Source organism: Linepithema humile, chromosome 4 (genome assembly GCF_040581485.1).
Source record: "Linepithema humile isolate Giens D197 chromosome 4, Lhum_UNIL_v1.0, whole genome shotgun sequence".
In the NCBI taxonomy this organism is placed as follows: domain Eukaryota; kingdom Metazoa; phylum Arthropoda; class Insecta; order Hymenoptera; family Formicidae; genus Linepithema; species Linepithema humile.
In genome coordinates, this window is record NC_090131.1 from 17,360,846 (window position 1) to 17,378,498 (window position 17,653).

General features: G+C 37.8%; 1 protein-coding gene across 11 annotated transcripts in view; it reads left to right on the forward strand.

The window, feature by feature from the left end:
- Positions 1–17,653, forward strand: part of LOC105670217 (uncharacterized) — a 231,340-nt gene that overhangs the window by 56,109 nt on the left and 157,578 nt on the right. For all 11 annotated transcript variants that reach the window (XR_010889668.1, XR_010889669.1, XR_010889665.1 and 8 more), the window contains exon 9: positions 8,082–8,124. Coding sequence is in view for 5 of the 11 variants with exons in the window: in XM_067352975.1 (XP_067209076.1) it covers positions 8,082–8,124 (43 nt within the window). In the remaining 6 variants the exon portion in view is untranslated. The remainder of the gene's footprint in view (positions 1–8,081; positions 8,125–17,653) is intronic.

Below are 17,653 nucleotides of genomic sequence, written 5' to 3' on the forward strand. Positions count from 1 at the left end.
GAAATCCTTGATAGTTCATCAAAGCTTTATCACATTTGCAGCTAAATTTCTCGATATATAAGATAAATGTATGTAATACATATATGAAACCAATGTGAATAAGATACGACGAGAGATATAGCTTTATCGCAGTTCAGCGAACTCATATATTACATAGTGTTTCATGCTTATCGGTTAATTTTCTCCATCGCGTATCGAAGATATATTATTTATACTACGTAAAATAATAAAAGAGATTGTTAGATATTATTCATTTCTTGAAAATATAGATAAAGCTTAAGCTCTGTCGCTCTAAAGCAAGGCAAGGTAGATTCGTTAAGTCTCCCGGCGACAGCCTTAGTTTCTTCTTGAAGCGAGGACGTGAAAAAAGAAGCAACTCGGTTATGCAAAAGTGAGAAATTATGCAAAGTACTCGTAGGGTTTGACGCGACTGGTCGCTGAGCAAAAGGTGGCGGACGCGGGGCAAATGGCGTGAGGAGATCGCTAGGGATGAGAAGGGGTAAGCGAGAGATGGAGAAGAGAGGGGAAGACGGGACAGACGTCGAGAGTTGTTTTTGCGCGGCGGGTTATTCGGCGCGAAACTCTGACGCCACCTTCGGCGTCGTCGGGCGCGGAGTTGAATTATCGGGCCGCGAAACAGGACTTCGAGGTCGAAATGCGTTAAATCTTACTCCCTTAATTCCAGACCCGCGAAGCGGAAGCATTTCGCCAGTGGTTCAACGCGGACCGTGGCCGACTATGTAAATTCTGCGGCGAGAATTCTCATATAAGTGCGGCACGCGTAGTTTCCGGTGGCTTCCCGAGTGAAACAAGATGAGATTCCTGAAGGATATGTATTTGACGCGTGGGAAGTATTTACGTTAAATGTCACGTAGAAATGCTACGAATATATCTTGGAAAAGAACGAATATGATAAAATAAACGCACTTACTTAGATGAGTAAACAAACAAGATTTTTCGAATACACATTTTTCACCTATATTTTACATCAAATATTTTATATTGCTCTTTCTTGAATATTTACTGTATTTAATAATCTTGAATGTTTAAAATTTATTAAATTTTCGCATTATTTATTGTTGAACCGTTGCGTCATACACATAACTTCATGCGTCACATACGTTTCCTACAAGAGCCGTTTGCGATCGATCATGCGGCGACTTCGTAGTCGATTATGTTCGCCTCGAGAAATGCCGTTTCTTAGGCGGAAATTTTTGAAACTTTTTGAAGTACATGTTCTGTTGAATTAACAGCAGACTTGTGTAAATTTGCAATCATCTTAAAGAGTTTACTCCTAAAAGTTCAGTTACATAAGATGATATGAAGGCATTGCCAGTTGCAGAGCGTCCGGTTCGACCATTTGTAATTTTCCGCTCGATGTAGCATAAGCTTACTGGCATGATTCAGAGTACTTTCAGCTATTTGCCGAAGCCCGCCAAAAGATATTTCATTTTGTCGTGGAAAAGGGGGGAGCGTCACGGACGGAAGCGAAAACAGTATGAAGAAACCGAAGAATTCTCGAGCAAGAAACTTGTGACACTCCGTGCGCCCTTTATCGGAACGTAATAGATCCTTACTTTTCATATTGCAATGATAACGTATCTACCGTGCGCGAGAAGAGCTTTTCAATTATTTCAGTATCTGGGTTTTTATTTCCGAAAAATAAATTTTATTATTTTATAAATTGCAACAAATTTCCAAGAACTTTTTTCTGAAAAAATTTGTAATTGTTTCCACGGTGATTGTCAAAGAATATTTTGGCAATTTCACGTTGGTCGAGATATGGCGCACAAAACTCATTTAGATCTGGCGATGTATCACGGCAGCGATCGGGTATAGAAAAGCGCGCGGCGGGTGTTTACCATCGAATTTGCATTGTAAAAGGAAAGCGGTTGCGCGATTTTGCATGAAAACCTCCCATACGATTGCGAGAGTGGGCTTCCAATCGTGCATAATTCAGGCTTCCACCTCTGTTCATTCCGAACCTCTCTTCCGCTACCAATTCCGTGAGCCTCCACCTGAAATCGCGCGCGGGGTAGAAGATAAACTCCGGGCAGTATTTTATTGGCTAGGTGACTTACCCCGCTGAAAGTAATTTATGTTTTGAATATGCTAAAACTCCTCTCATAAATATGAAACAAGTGTCACGAGTGTCGCCGCGAAGATAACGAATTTTGCAAACGAATCCGTCTCTCACTACCTTACCATTCGTTCGGCCAGCTTCGACACGACGCAGTGATAAATACGATACCTATGATGTCGATTATTCCGCTGTACAAGCTCTGATCTTTCCCTCTTACTTTCTTATTTTTCCGTTGGTCATATATCGAAGAAGGTATATATTGTATTTTTAATTTGATTGAATAATTTGACAAACGGAGCAACTCAAAGAGAGCACTCGTATTACTCATGAAATTTGCTTAGATAAAATTTCATCAAATGCTTTTAAGCGGATCTTACAAATCATGGATTTAGAGCCATCCACTCTGCTGCTTTACTCTTCGTTCTGATTGTGTAAATCGCTTTGAATTCTCTCGCGTTTCGGATAATTTACAATGTCGTTTTTGTCACGGCGATTTTGACATAATTGATGGAGAAGTTGATTTTACAGTGTGGGCTCAAGTATACCCTCTTCGACAAAGTTTGCGATGTCGATCATCACGGAGAGTCACTGTGGCTCTCGATCTCCGTCACCGATGCGATCGATGACGAACGCACAGGATACGTATAATCGGATTAAATAAATTGATGGATGGACGCGCGGTGGTCTCTAAATCCCGAGGGTACTGCCGCGTGATGTGTACGCTGTAAAATAAATCTGCGTGGTGGATTACAGCGTGTGCGTGCGACGTGTGTGTGTGGATGTCGGTATATACATACGTAGTGCACACGCGCGAATACGGCGGTGTCCCAGCTGACATTAATTCTTGGTCGAATTGTGTGTACCCGAATCGTCGCCGTGGTGGTTTATTACCGGTAATCATATTTGTTACGAAGTGCAATTGCATTCAAGCCGGTCAATATACAGGTAATCTCGATGCGATATCGCACACTGACTGCGCCCGTTTAAAGATTTTTGCGCGCATCCGACTGCCGCGTTTGCTCGCGCGTACGATTTGATCACGAGATAATACAAACAAATAATACATTATATTTCGGAGCAGTGATTCTCAATCCCACCTGTTACATTTCGCAATTTTCTCCTTAATCGAGATTTCCTCGCGTCAATACGCGATATTACTTTTATTATGCTGCGACAATTATTGTTGTGAAATTATATCGCGTAATTCCAGATGTCGCAATTTACAGTATATGTGTACAATAATAATTGCTTGAACGCAATGAACTCTGTTGGCATAAATCGGTTGGAATGTTCCTTTAGTATAATCTTAATGGAATTAACCATAGCTCTATTATAGTTACACAATCCTGCGCGTAGCTTCGCTTAATTGGATGAAATATAGACGAGAAGGAATTATGCGCAGCTTAACGATAAATAATTATTCTGTTCATTCACACATTAGCGCGTATTATTAATGTCAACTCGATCGCGTCCATTAATAGAATTGCACAAATACTCCTTTGTCCATTTTAGCCCTCGTTTGTGATTTTATGACTTTTTGCAAGCAAATTATGCATCATTTAATACTAACTAATTGCTTCGCTCAAATGTCAGAGAATTTCCATTAAAATATTATTTCAATATTATTATTCCTAATAGCAATGGTACGAATTATTAACGATATGTTTTATCAGTTATAATTCGTGATTAGCGCTTTACGACAATTCGTACGATAACGTTTTGATCATTTTGCACACGTGAATATTTGCAACAGAATTCTGTGAAACTAATGGTACTCAAATATCGCAATTCATCAGTGGGCGACACGGTGGATCGCGGTGGTGTCAGCGAACCGATGTAACTTTCGTATAATAAGCTCGTGTAATGGCAGTGACGATTCCGCTCGCTCGTCGCGTGTGCGCGTCCATTTTCATTACCCCATAAAACATCATTCCACTCTCAACCGCGGTTACAGCGTGAACACATGACGTTCAGGTGTCGGCATATGTATCCACTTTTCCACATCGTATAAAAGCGTTTATATGTCGGGATTTAGGGCATCGTCCGAAGGGTTGGATTATGCAACGCGTGAAATGCCTGGGAAATACTTTTCAAGAGTACGTTACAAGTTTGGGAAAGCGCGAAAATCAGAAAAAGTCGAAGGAATTGAATATAGATTGTAAAGTGTTTAGCAAGTTTTTCTGCAAGCGGAAAATTTCTGGCTACAGTGTTACAAGTACAGAGAAGTCTGAGAGCAACCACCCCGGCGTTTTCCGTGGGATGTTTACCGATGCTCTTGTTCCCTGCAGTTACCATAATCGATTTTACAGTTAGAACTACATAGCCACACTCATTTTTCGACACTACCGTTTTAGTGCATGTTTGTGTTATAAATTGTATATCAAAACAACGTTTGCGTATAGATTTAATAATATAATACAATACAACTTAGTACTAATTCTAAAATGGATATAGAAATATTATTATCAATAAATATACATGAATAAGCTAGAAAAAATTAGAGTAAAATTGGTGCATTGCAAGACAAAATAAAATATTGTAAAAATAATCCTTAATCGTAAATGCGCTTTTCTTTATATAAATTAATTAGAATATGTTGCATAAAATATATGATGCCTATTTATAATTTATGTTTGTAATATGTGTATGCAAAATTCTATAATTATTTATTTTTGCGCCAATTTATATAAAACTTAATTTTGAAAGAATACTTGAAAATTAAAGACTTGCCTCAATTAGAAAAATATTTGAAAAAGAGGAAAAAGGAGAAAAATAAAACAACATACCTAATCAAATATTTTCCATGTTTCATAAATTTCAATTTATTTTTATTCAAATAAAATATGTATTTTATTTTTATTTAACGCATATAAGTATTTTGCATAAACTTTTATTGGTCTATTTACAAATACCACAAAAATTTTAATAAAAATTTTATATTTCAGAAATATTTTATTTATCTCTTTTTTTTCATTTTTTACTATTTATTCAAGTAATGAAGTAGAAAATTTAATCAATTAATAAAAAAATTTAATAGATTAAATAATGTATTTTATATTAAAACTGCTAATAAAATTATTAACATATCTCGCATATAGAGTCATCAATTATATTATCTGAAAATCTTGTGTGTACATAGAATATTAACTACTGTTAGCAAAAGATGTAAAAGATGATAACGGTTTTATTAAATTTAAAGATTTTTTTTTTTTTGAGAAAATAAATTGTCAGGATTTGTTGCAGGATTAAATGTTAACATTAATCTTTTCTAGCTTATTTATTTTAAGGCAGTGGATCTGTGATTTATTGTATTTATCTGTAATATTATGTTTCTTATTTCAATTTTTTAATTCTTTTAAAGACAAGAAAAATATTCGCACTTTGAATCTTAAGAAAGATATTTAATTTTCACAGATTTTTTGTCTCAAAATTATATATACAGATGAGTTGGTACTCATTGATACGATGCGCAACAGCGGAGTTGTAGTTCACAGGATAATCTGTAACATAGAAAAGTACATTTAAATTATAACAATGCTTGTCAATTCTAAAAGAATCAATATTTTGAACATAATAATTACACGCATTAAACTTTATTGTCTTAAACAAATGTTTGATTTACATTAAAATAATTACATGATTACTGAAAGAATTTAATTATTATATAAATATTTAAAATACACATTAACATTAATTGTGATAAAAATATTTGCCTAGTGTAAATAAATGATTAATAAATCCCGCGAATAATAACCGATTATACATGAATGATAAATTACCATTATGTTGTTCCGCCGACGCCCGATGTCGCCCGACCTCCCCTTCCTCTCAGCAGTCTATTGAAGGCTGTTTCTTTATTGCACTCACTCATTCGCAAAATTATGATGCAAAAATATATTTACTTTCAAATGATGCTACCCAATATTAACTGTATTCCCGACGCGCACTTTATTTCATACGATAAAGATATAACTCGGAAGACGATCGCACGAATCCGTTCGAAATTCACGGAGCAGGCAATGGAAAAAATTGATTTAATTTTAATTTTAATTTTTAATTTACACTATCTAACCGTAATTATGTTACATTTTAATTACTACGCGCAATTATTGTAAGGAGATAATATTGCAATATTCGTTACGATTCGTTACGATTCGGAAAGTAATAGAACGACTGTACGCAACGTTCTTTTGTAGGGAACCTGCCTGCCTCACGAGTGTCGTGCGAATAATAACAGTGTGTTTACACGCGGGTAAGTTATAGATTTCAAAACAAACGAGAGCGCCGTAAGTTAGCGTTGGAATTTATTTTTTGTTCGTGTGACGTATGACGCGGCGTACGTGCCGCTGTGTGTCGCGCTTTCACCTTGATCATTCGCACGACGGCGCGCGAGCAGACAGGACGCTAAGGGCGGTATTCATATAGTCCGTTCTTGTATTCAAGATCGTCTTAAGTATGGACTTATATTTGCTCTCCTCGTCAGACACAATCTGTGAAGAGAGCATAAGTCCCTACTTAAAACGATCTTTAATATAAGAACGGACTATGAATGCCGGCCTAAGAGATTCGTTTCTTATTCTGTTGTATTATTAGTTTACAATTAGCGATCGCGACAAATATCGGAAGACTTTCTTACGTATAATTACTAATTAACAGTTTTCATAGTAAAATTAACCACATAATTTTCGATTCTTCTTCATCGCTGTAATTTGCTTCAAGAATATTAAAAGATCATAGCTCCGTGTTTTTACGAATTACATATTTTTGCCTTAAGAAATTTGCCGTGACAAATTTTGTTATTTCGAGAAAATACAACTGTTTGAACGACATTCTTGATATTAACATTATTCGACACTCATTTTATGTTATTACGGAAATATATAACGGGGAAAAGTATAATCCCGGAGCTACGATTTGATTGAGATTCGTAGAGCAGATAACGAAGAATCGAAAATTACGCATTTAATTTCACCGTGAAAATTGTTCTTCGGTAATAACACAAGAAATAATCTTCTAATATGTTTCGCAATCACGATTTGTAAGATAATAATACGATAGTAGGAAGCGGTTGTTTTCGTGTGTGCGAATAATCACAAGGTGATAGCACGTAGACAATAAATAACAGAGCGCGCGTACTACACGTCGTAGGATGTGTAGTACGACATCATAAGAACAAAGTAAATAACATTCTTCGACGCTAGCTCATGGTGTTCGGTGGTTGTTTTCCTTTTCTTTTAAGACCTACGATGTGTGTGTGACGTACGTACACTCTTGTCCGCGATATCTGCGTGTTAACACATTTCGCTATTATTCACACGACGATATTCGTGTAGGAAGGTCGCAAAAGGAGTTGTTTTCTTCGTCGCTTTGCTAGTTCTTTTCAAATTACGATTGCGACGAATATTGAAAGATTATTTTTGTAGAGTAATTACTAATAGCAGTTTAGATGTAATATAGCCGCGATGGATGGCGCACAAAATTAAGCATGCGATTCCTTTCGCTGCCAACGTCTGCTTCGCGAATATTGAACAGATCCGTGAAATCGTGCTTTTGCAAGTTACTTTTTTATCGCAACGAGACGAGGTACGCGTCGGAAATGCGGTTAAATGTCGGGAGTGCCTTTTAAAGCGTTTTACGTCGTAATTCCGCGAGTGAATGAATGCCATGAAGAAGCAATCGTCAATGGACTGCTGAGAGGAGGAGGAGGCCCAGGCGGCATCCGGCATCAGCGGAGCAACGTAAAGGTAATTTATCTTTCATGCATTTGTTATTTGTGAAATATATTAATTGTTTATCTTTGCAATGAAAATATTTTCAGCATATTTTAAGGTTTATAATTATTTTAAATATTCAGAGAAGAATTAGATTTTTTTGATAATTATTTTGTCAAATATTTGTTTTGAGAATCAAGTAGTTTAATAAGCGTAATATAATTATTTTTTAAATATCAGTTTTTTTGAATGGTGTTATAATCTATATGTATTTTTGTATTTTGCAGACTACTCCAACTCTACAACTCCGCTGTTACACATCGCGTGCCGGTGAGTACCAACTCATCTTTATTTTAATTTTGGGGTAAAGAATCTGTAAAAATTCAATATTTTTTTAAATACAAAGAGAGAATACATTCTTTTAAATTAAAAAAAAAATTTTTAATTTAAACTAAATAAGATTATTAGATGATTATAATATCTTATAGATTCTTTGTCTTAAAGTGGATGGGCTAGATTAAATATTAATATTTAATCCTACAACATGTGCAATCGTTTGATTTATTGTACATACGAGAAAGCTCGTACACGCATAGAGCTCATTACATAGTGCGTTATTTATAGGCACATTTTGGTATTTTACTCTATGGTTGAATATTACTTATGAGGTATCAAGTTGCCTAAAGTTTAGGAAATAAATCTACAAGCAGTAATTTAAAAAAAAATTAGAAAACGTAAAACGTGATAAGTTTTTAATTTATAAATAGTATGATAGAATTACATTTAATTTTTTAGATTTTTAACAAGCACTCTGTGCACACGCCACATTTTTAGAAAGTATAATACTAAAAACACTATAAAAATATAATATATTAATAATTATTCGAGCAATTTTTATATAAAATAAATTCTTTAAATAATTGAATTTTTATGCATTAATTGATGCTGCATTTTTAAGTTTAATGTATAGATAAATAGTCGCTGCGTAGATAAATGTTTTATTCAACAAATTTATTTAATTAAAAAAGCGTGTTTATGATCATATTTATTAGAATTTTTATTACAATTTGACTTCGATTTTCTAGCCTATCCATTCATATTTATCATAGCAACATATCTATTTTGGAAATGGAATTACATTGCATTTTATTATTTAATTCAATCTACATACAAGATGTATTCTTGATTCGCACTTCGTGGATATATACGAGCATGCATGAATAAAAAAAACAGGTAGCTATGTAGTTCTATCTCAAAAATAGCTGTTATATCAGTATGGAACAGAGATCGACAAGCATTCTATGAAAAATGCTGAAATATCGCTTTCAGATTTTCTCTTTGCAAGTATGATTATTCAAAATATGATATATGCGTCGTGAATGTTTTTCACAAAAAAAAACCACCAAGCCAATTGTGTAATAGCTAAAAATATGATCTCAGAATGTGGTGGTTTATAAGCTTGGGAAAATGAAATAACGGGAGGAATATTGATTTAAACCGGCCTTTAGGAATAGGTAGAGGGTAGGCGCAAAACATCGATCTCCCTTTAAAGTCATTATCGCGATCGTGAAAAATATTCCATAAAACGCGAATGCCCGACGGTATATTATACGCAACGGTAAATGAAAAATATCTAACCAGGTGTGGCTGCAATGTTTTGCACGCTTCGCGTCGTACATCGCGGACGTGTAGGAGCGTTTCATACAGTTTACATAACGTTCTTTATATCCTGTTGCTAATATTATCGGCGCGAAAATTCGCGAAACGTTATACAAGTTGCTATTCAAGAACGAGCCATTATCGCGATTTCTCATAGCGCCAAATCGATTCATCACAAGTGCACTGAAACGTACACGAAGCTTTTTACCTGTATTTCGCAACTCGGTAAAAGCTGGAATACGTTCGTAAGATTTATGCGCACTTTATATAATACCAAAAGATAATTCAATTCTTCTACCGAATGGAGCTGCTATTTTTGTCGCACATTTTTCTCTTATCAGTAAAGAATTTCTATTGTAATTGTTACATTACAATTAAGTACAAGCAATAATTAAAATATAATTAAATTTAATTATACTAGTAATTGTATATAAGTTTATACAATCACGAAGAAATAAATACAGCGTTATTCGTTATTCGTCCGTGCATCTGTTTTCGATATTTTGCGCGTTAACCTTTTTCGACACAAATACGAGCGAATGGGATTTTGCGAAGATAAGCGAGAGGATAAGTAAAATAGTCTGTGTTTTCCTTCCATACAATGAAAGTGGAGATAGGTAGGTGAGATTAAGTGCCATTAATACAGCCCGCTAAAGTATGCGCGAAAGGGAGTCCTGCATCGCTACGTAGAATTGTCTAATCTGTTACCGACGTCTGACCGCTCGTATTTTTCGAGGTAGCAGCTACAAGGATCTACAAACATCGTAAATCTGCGTCCTCTTTTAGCTCCGTAGCCTCTGCCATCGCGTTTCTTTATCGCCAACGTAGAGAAACGGCATCGATAAGAATAGCGGTACGCACGCAGAATCTTTTCTTCGCCGGCAGAAATTTATGAAATCCCTTCATTTGTTCCACTCGCGATTTTCAATCGATTCACGCGTCTTCGCGGGCGATATATATTTTACACGAGCGTCGAGCGTCGAGCGCGTTCTCGTATTTGCTTCACGAGATTGCCCTCTAAATTAAATTCATGGCGGGATTTGGTTTATCGCGTTACCGTGTAATACGCGGAAGATACGTGTAAATAATGTATTTAAAATTCGGTCACGTACGCCGCGAAATTATATCCGCGCCGTAGGTAAATGTTTAGTCTCTTAATCGTAGCGAAACTGAAATCTCAACACGCCGGTAAATCGCATGCCAACGTCGACGTAAGATTGCGACACAAGTTTTCCAGGTTAAACTGACTCCGCAATATATATTGCGGACTGTAACGGATTACAAACAAAATTCGCGGCATTAAGTTTATTTGTCATATGGAGAGCTGCGGGATCAGGCAATTCGCTGAAATATACGGAATTTTAATGGATATTGAATATCAAGCAGCTAGTAAAACACAATTGATTATTCGCGAGCTTTTAATGGATAAAGCATAAAGAGCTGATTTTAATCGGTAATTCGAAGTGAAAAGCGCACGAATTAAAAGGCGCGGCAACAAAAGCGTATGCATTACGATATTTATGTATTTTTCGTAATTTCGATTCTGTCGTTTCTCTTGCGATGAAGAATACGCTTTGTCTTAACCACGCTTGCTCTTTACGCCGACGTAATTCGCGCGATTTAATTATAGAGCGGCTCGAAACGAGTGTCGGACGTTTTACATCGATGAAACATCGCCGTCTAGCTCGGGGCGATTTTCATTTCGTGTTAATCACTTCGCAGCGCCGCTCTTTACTTTGGCGCGGACCCGTTTTTCACGTGAATCGATAAATGCCAGTTGTTGAACGGTGAGCGGTTCCGTTTAGCGAGCCAGTGGGTGTAGCAGCGAATAAGAATGGGTGCGGTATAAAATAATGTGGCTTGTTTTGATAAAAAATACATATTGTAATTTGCCTTCTGGTTTGAACGTTTAATCGGAACATGTGAATATTTCAGACGGCTGTGCCTCAGAGCTTTAATTTTAAAGATAAATTTTTCCATGAATTTGTAGTGTAAGTAAAAAATGTATCTGGAGGCAGAGGGTGGATCATTTGAATTACAATTAATCGACAGTTGCAGCGAAGGGGAAAATAAAAGTCGACTAACGAAACTATTTTCGAAAGAGATATTCTTTTCTGCTGATGGCGGCCGCTCGATGAAAATATATGAATGCAAGAGTGATGCCACTCAATGAAAGAGAGAGAAAGCGGCGGAGCAAATCGGATGGCGGTCTAATGGAATTTTATTCGCCTTCACTTCTGTTTTCGCTGTTTACCATTCAAAGTGTCTGCCCACTCAATTTCCCTTCTCTCTAAATTTACTGACATTTATAGTTGACGATTTTTTTATTTGAATCTCACGTATTGAAATCTATAATTTATTTTATCGTAACGAATAATAAAGGAGACATTTGACATATTGCAATCAAATTCACGCTACTCGTTGACTACAGATATTGCGAGTAGTATTTCGTACTTCGCTCATGCAAATAAATTACATTTGGCTCGTAATAGTCGTCGCGTTGCCGTCGAAGAGCAATTGCCGATCGCTTCTCACTCGGTTGCTCTCGAGTACGTCTCGCGCAGATTTTAGCAGATAATTGTCCCTCTTCCCTTTCCGTGGATACGTCCGAAAATGGCGAGCGCCGACTCGCTTGAATGGATGCGAGCACCTCGATCGATCCCTTATCTACTCGATGTCGGGGCGATTAATTGATCAAGCGAGCAACGGGACAGCAAGGTCGTTTGCCGGAGACGTTGTTAGGGTCTCTTCGAGGATCAGTGGGGACCCTCGGTCGCATCGGCTCGTCTCTCAATCCCTATCGCTTCTATGCGCGCGGCAATTCCTCTCCGCTGACGGAACGCGAGACAGCAGCAGCGAATCGTCGTATAACTGGCGTTGTCGTAACTTCCAGCAAATTGACACGACGCGACGGGACCGGCCCAATAAGCAACACAGAAATACCAGACTGCAGGTATAGATAGGGTATTCTTGTGCCGGACAGATTGTGCTGATAACATGTTATTGGGAAAGGTCCGACATTTGCGCTGTCTCCGGGCTGGATGGAAACAGCTTGCAAGAAATTGTCGTTTATGCGCTTCCGATATAGGATGTCCTAGATATCTGCGTCTTTTTTTCATTCACGAGTTTTTTTTATCAAATTGGAGCAGACTGTATAAAAATAAAGTCGAGCAGAAATATAATTATAAGCAGGAAATTGAAAAATTTTCGTGACTCAATAAAATCTTACCTTTTGTTTAATGTTTGATAGATTTTGTAACTCGATGAAGATTATTTCGATGCTTTTTCGTTTTTCTTGTTTTACAATCTCAGATATCGAAACTGTTATCGGTTTACAATCGGATATCGTCGACCGATGGAGTATAGCTGGAAATCGATTCACAGGTTATTACAGTTATAATCATCAAAGTGTAAAGTGTTTCATAAAAATGAGTATAGTTTGTCGCGTCAAAATACGAGGAGAATAGTATCGGAGAGAACGATTCGCTCGATGCAAAAGCGAAGCTCTCTTTCGTTCCGTGCTTTTCTTTTTTTTTCTCCATTGCAAACTCACTGCAAATCTGTACAACTTAAAAACAGTTTTCGCAGGGAAGAAGCGCGCTGATACGAGTTTTCATCTCGCCATCATTCAATCCGTAACAATGTCTCCCGCCGGCGTTCAAGTAATTCAGCGGGTGGTAGTCGCAGTTTGTGATAAAAGTAATGCTCGGTTCGTTGTAAACAGCGCGTAAATGAAAAAGATACGAGATGGCAGTTGGATAGTTAGAGGAACCTCTTATTTTGCTTTCTCGCCCCCCGGCCTCGACTCTGCGCGAGCTCTCTCATAAACTCATAAACTTTTCTCGGGGACCTTACTCTTCATCCCGTTACCCGTCCCGCTTCCTGTTTTCTCTTCTCATCTTTCACTCTGTCGCTTCGCCTGTGTTACACGTTGTTATTCCTTTGCAAGTTACTTTTACATTTCTAGGCTATAGATTGATCTCTCTGCCGTCGGATAGTCTGGTCAGAAATTGTGCCAAGAATACGTCGAAAATAGCGCGAATTAAATATACGTTCTGCCGACTGTAAAAAATCATTTTAGTGCGAGAGGATAATTTAATTGAAATTCATGCATCGCTCACAGAAAAGTTTCTCTTTGTTCATTATATATAATATATTATATTATCGGACTGAGCAAAGAGTGAACTAGTCAGTATTATGATATATTATTCTGCATTTAATGCATGTACATATAGATGCGATTTAGACGTTACCTTTGTTTGTACATTTTATTTAATTTTTGTTCGCTAGTTTGCATATTAAATATAAAAGAAGAAAAGATAACAGCACATTTAATAATATTTTTATATCTACTTTTTTGAAATTCTCTTTCAGCATTGTTACGATTCAGCTATACTAATTAGCCATAACGTTGATTATTGCGATTGTTTTTGTTCTCGTTGTTCGCGTCGCGCCTGTAAAAAAGACCGTGCTCATTATTTTGCTAAGGCAAAGGCGATTCTCGTGAGGTACACCATTGAGTCCGATGACCGTTAAACCGATCAATTGCGAAAAAAATCTAGAGAATGCTGAACGGTGTAGCTCGTTAATTTGGAATGCTGTTTGACGCGTAACACGAGAAGGAGAAGGTAACCGAGCCACGGTACTAATCACGCCGACGATAATGAAAAAGTTAATTGGGCCTCGCGGGCCAAATGCCTCGGTTTCTGTGCCAGTCGACAGTCGCTTCGCTAATCTAAGCCCGCGAAATAGTTGTGTTGGGGGTAAATTGATGCGAAAACTTTCTCTTCGGCCGGGCATGAATATTGATGGTCGCGCAAAATTCGCGTCCCCGTGTCACTATTATATTATGATAGCTAATGGATCACGATCGAATATTTGTAACGTGATCTCGGCGATACATCTCGTATTAATTAGGTACGTCGCTGAATATACAGTAAATTGAAATAGTCATTTACATACTTGTTGTATTAAGCGCGCGGTGAATAAATCGCGGAGATCTCCAATTTTCGCGACGGGTTAATTAATTTAACTGGCTAAGCTCGAACGCGATAAAGTTACGAGCAAAAAAAGAACTGGATACAGAGTAGAATTTTATAATGAGATTCTGAAGAGTATAATCGAGTTTCCTGCAATAAATTACGTATGCGATGAATTACATAGGATTTAGCTTTTCGATTATATACAGATGTTAATTAAATATTGATCGTTCGACCGATAATCTTTTAAGGTTTCCGCAATTGCCGCGGAATTTATTCGAAATTAATTAATACTTTTCGCGAAAGTTAAACTAAAAGAGTCAAATAATCGCGATCTTTAAAACGGAAGTATTAATTGCACGTCCGGCGAAAGAAATATAGTCAGCCGCGATATTCCGACTTGCGTTCATTCTAATATGCGCGATTTTTTTGTTTCAAAATTAAGATGTCTGATTTTTGGCATTGCTAAAGACATAGTCTCTTGTACATCCTGCGTGTTCTACACTTTCGAGGTTTACAGGTTTGGTTAACGGAACAAGGCCGCTACGTGTTCAACAAAGTTATCGCTACCGACTCGTATAACAAATCCATGTTTTGAATGTTCGCGCCTGCACCATGTATACATTCACGCACTCAGACGCGAGCGCGCAACTGCGACCGCTTCAAATGTACATCACTCGGGTTTCAATTGTTTCGGCGTTTCAGTGTCGATTGCATTCCTGACGCTTAGGGCATTGCAGAAGTGCCGAAGGAATTTACAAACAAAACGCATCGTTGATTTAGTTACGTGTAATGATTATTTAAAAACTCTCTTATATTGATGTGTTGGATACGACGTAAAAATAAGATATAAAAATTATTTAAATATTTTGAAATTATAAAGTTTTTATAAATATTACTTTTGTTATAGCAAAATATAGTAGTATTGATCAAGTATCCCGCGTGGGTTAATACTTGTTTTGCTTTAGCGCGGATGCTTGTTGCAGGATATTATTTTGTTAAATTGACGGACGATGTCATGTCTGACTAAAACAAGGGTACTCTCCTTGTTTTTCTATTGCTCGTGTTTCATGGATGCGCTTTGTACGATTACAGAGCGAGGGCGGAAAGTAGGATCGATAACGTTGAAAATAGCGGAGAGTAGCCAAGTGTCGCGAAATGCGAGCGATATCTCATTCGCGCGATAACTCTCGACAGAAACGAAAAATCGGTTCAGTTAGAGCGTGTCGCGAGGGGAGCCCGATGGATATCACGCGCGCGTTGAGAGCATCGATTGGCCGGGTCGCTCTTTCTCTCGTATCCCGCTACTTTGAATTTCCGTCGCGAAACGTACGTACTGGGATACGTTAAAATGGATCTTGTAACGCATACACGTCGGTCCGCAAACACAGTCCGCGGTATCGAATGCTTCGCTCCGGGGCGTGGAATTGCGGCGCTGCTTCTCGAGGGCACTAACAAAAACGTGTCTGATACTTTAAGCACGTTATATTGGAGATGAAACCTCAGCAAAATCCTGTAAAATACAAGACTGCGCTAGATGAATTTTGATTTCGCTAAAAGTGTCTTCAGGATAAAATATAAACGTGTGAGAGAAAAATATGTTTATGTATGATAAGACGACTAATTTTCGAACAGCCGAACACTTGGAAAGATTGGCAAATTTTTCAAGAAGACAAAAGTTTACGCACAAATTGATTTTTTGTGATATAAAATAATTTTGTTGATAATTTTACTAAAGAAGAAAATAATTCAAAAAAATTATTTAATACGTGAAGAATTATGTTACATACGTTAATCGTTTACGGTATTTAAAAACTCAATTTTCTCTATATGTTGACAAATTAGCAACCGGTATTGCGCCTCGTCTGCATTATAAGCATATTACTCTGTTACACAAAGTAACACGTACTAGTTTACGCGACAACACTTCAATGGATGGAATTATTATTCCATGCATTAAGTACGGGGTCTTTGATGCGCCGGGAAAGCGAGAACTGTTCCCTCTTCCTCTCTCAGTCGAATGCGAACGAAGAAGGATACGCCTTTCGCGTAACGAAATCAATGCTCAAGGTGCAGGACTCGAGCTCTCTTGTAGTATGGAGCTCTCGGGGCTCTCGTCGTCATCGTCGGCCGGAAACGAAAGGAAACGCTGTATCGCCACGTTGAGACCGGTTCAAAGGAAAATCGGGAGAACGATGTCGCGTGGCGACAGAAAGGCCCTTTCGTCCTTGTTTGCGCGCTCTAGGGAGAGTTCTGTCACTCGCATACTCCGGAGGTGCTGCGCGCTGTGCATTGCCGCCCGTCTTCTAGCCGACCGAAATAGCTTCCACCCATTTCACCCCGCCGCCCCTCTTCAGCCGCTCTCTCGCGTAACATCCTCTTCCGCCCCCTTTTCCATCCTCGTCGGTTCGTCTTCTCGGCTCCTGCCGGCGCGGCCGCATTTCACTCTGCGATCATGCATAAAACAGGCGTTCGCGCTTTCACGTCGGCCTTGACGCCTGGGAGGCGCTTCGCGGATGCGCGTACGTACGTATTATGTGCCCTCAGGGTCGTGACTAGTGCCAGGCAGCGAACTTTAGGATCGCTAGATTTCAGACGAGCCGCCGGAACATTATATGCAAGAGGTTCCGGAACGGTTGGGTTTATCTTCTCTCTTGGAGATTTTTCCGCGAATTATGTTAGTCTATTTACCGTAATTAACCTCCCGAAAACCGTCCTGAATTTCTGGGGAACGCGTGTTTCGTATGAAAGTGCACGTTATAAAAGCACGGGAGCAAAGGTTTATTTGATGTATAAAAAGATACCGAATGAATAGTAGAAAAACATTTTTTCTTATGACCTTGTTGTGCACTTTTTCCACATTTATGTTCAAGAAGATTAGAGATAGATTTTTTTGTTGAATTTAAAGTTGATTTTTCCATAATTAAAATGTCGAGGTACTAACAAATTTTGAGTTTTTAGTAATTAAAAACGCAGCTTTTTTCTGTTTTTAACGTCTAAATAATAACTAAAAATAAATCAAATGTGATAAAGTAATATGCTTCAACAGTAGCATGTAAGCGATGCATTAATTGTAAAAACTTCCAAATTAAAAAGAGATATTGTTTTCACATTTCGCTTGAAATAACGAAGTCCTCGATCGCGACCATGGAGCGTTAGTATACGTACGCTCACTAACAATCGTACATAGGTGTATGCGTGAATGGTCGGGGAGAGCGAGG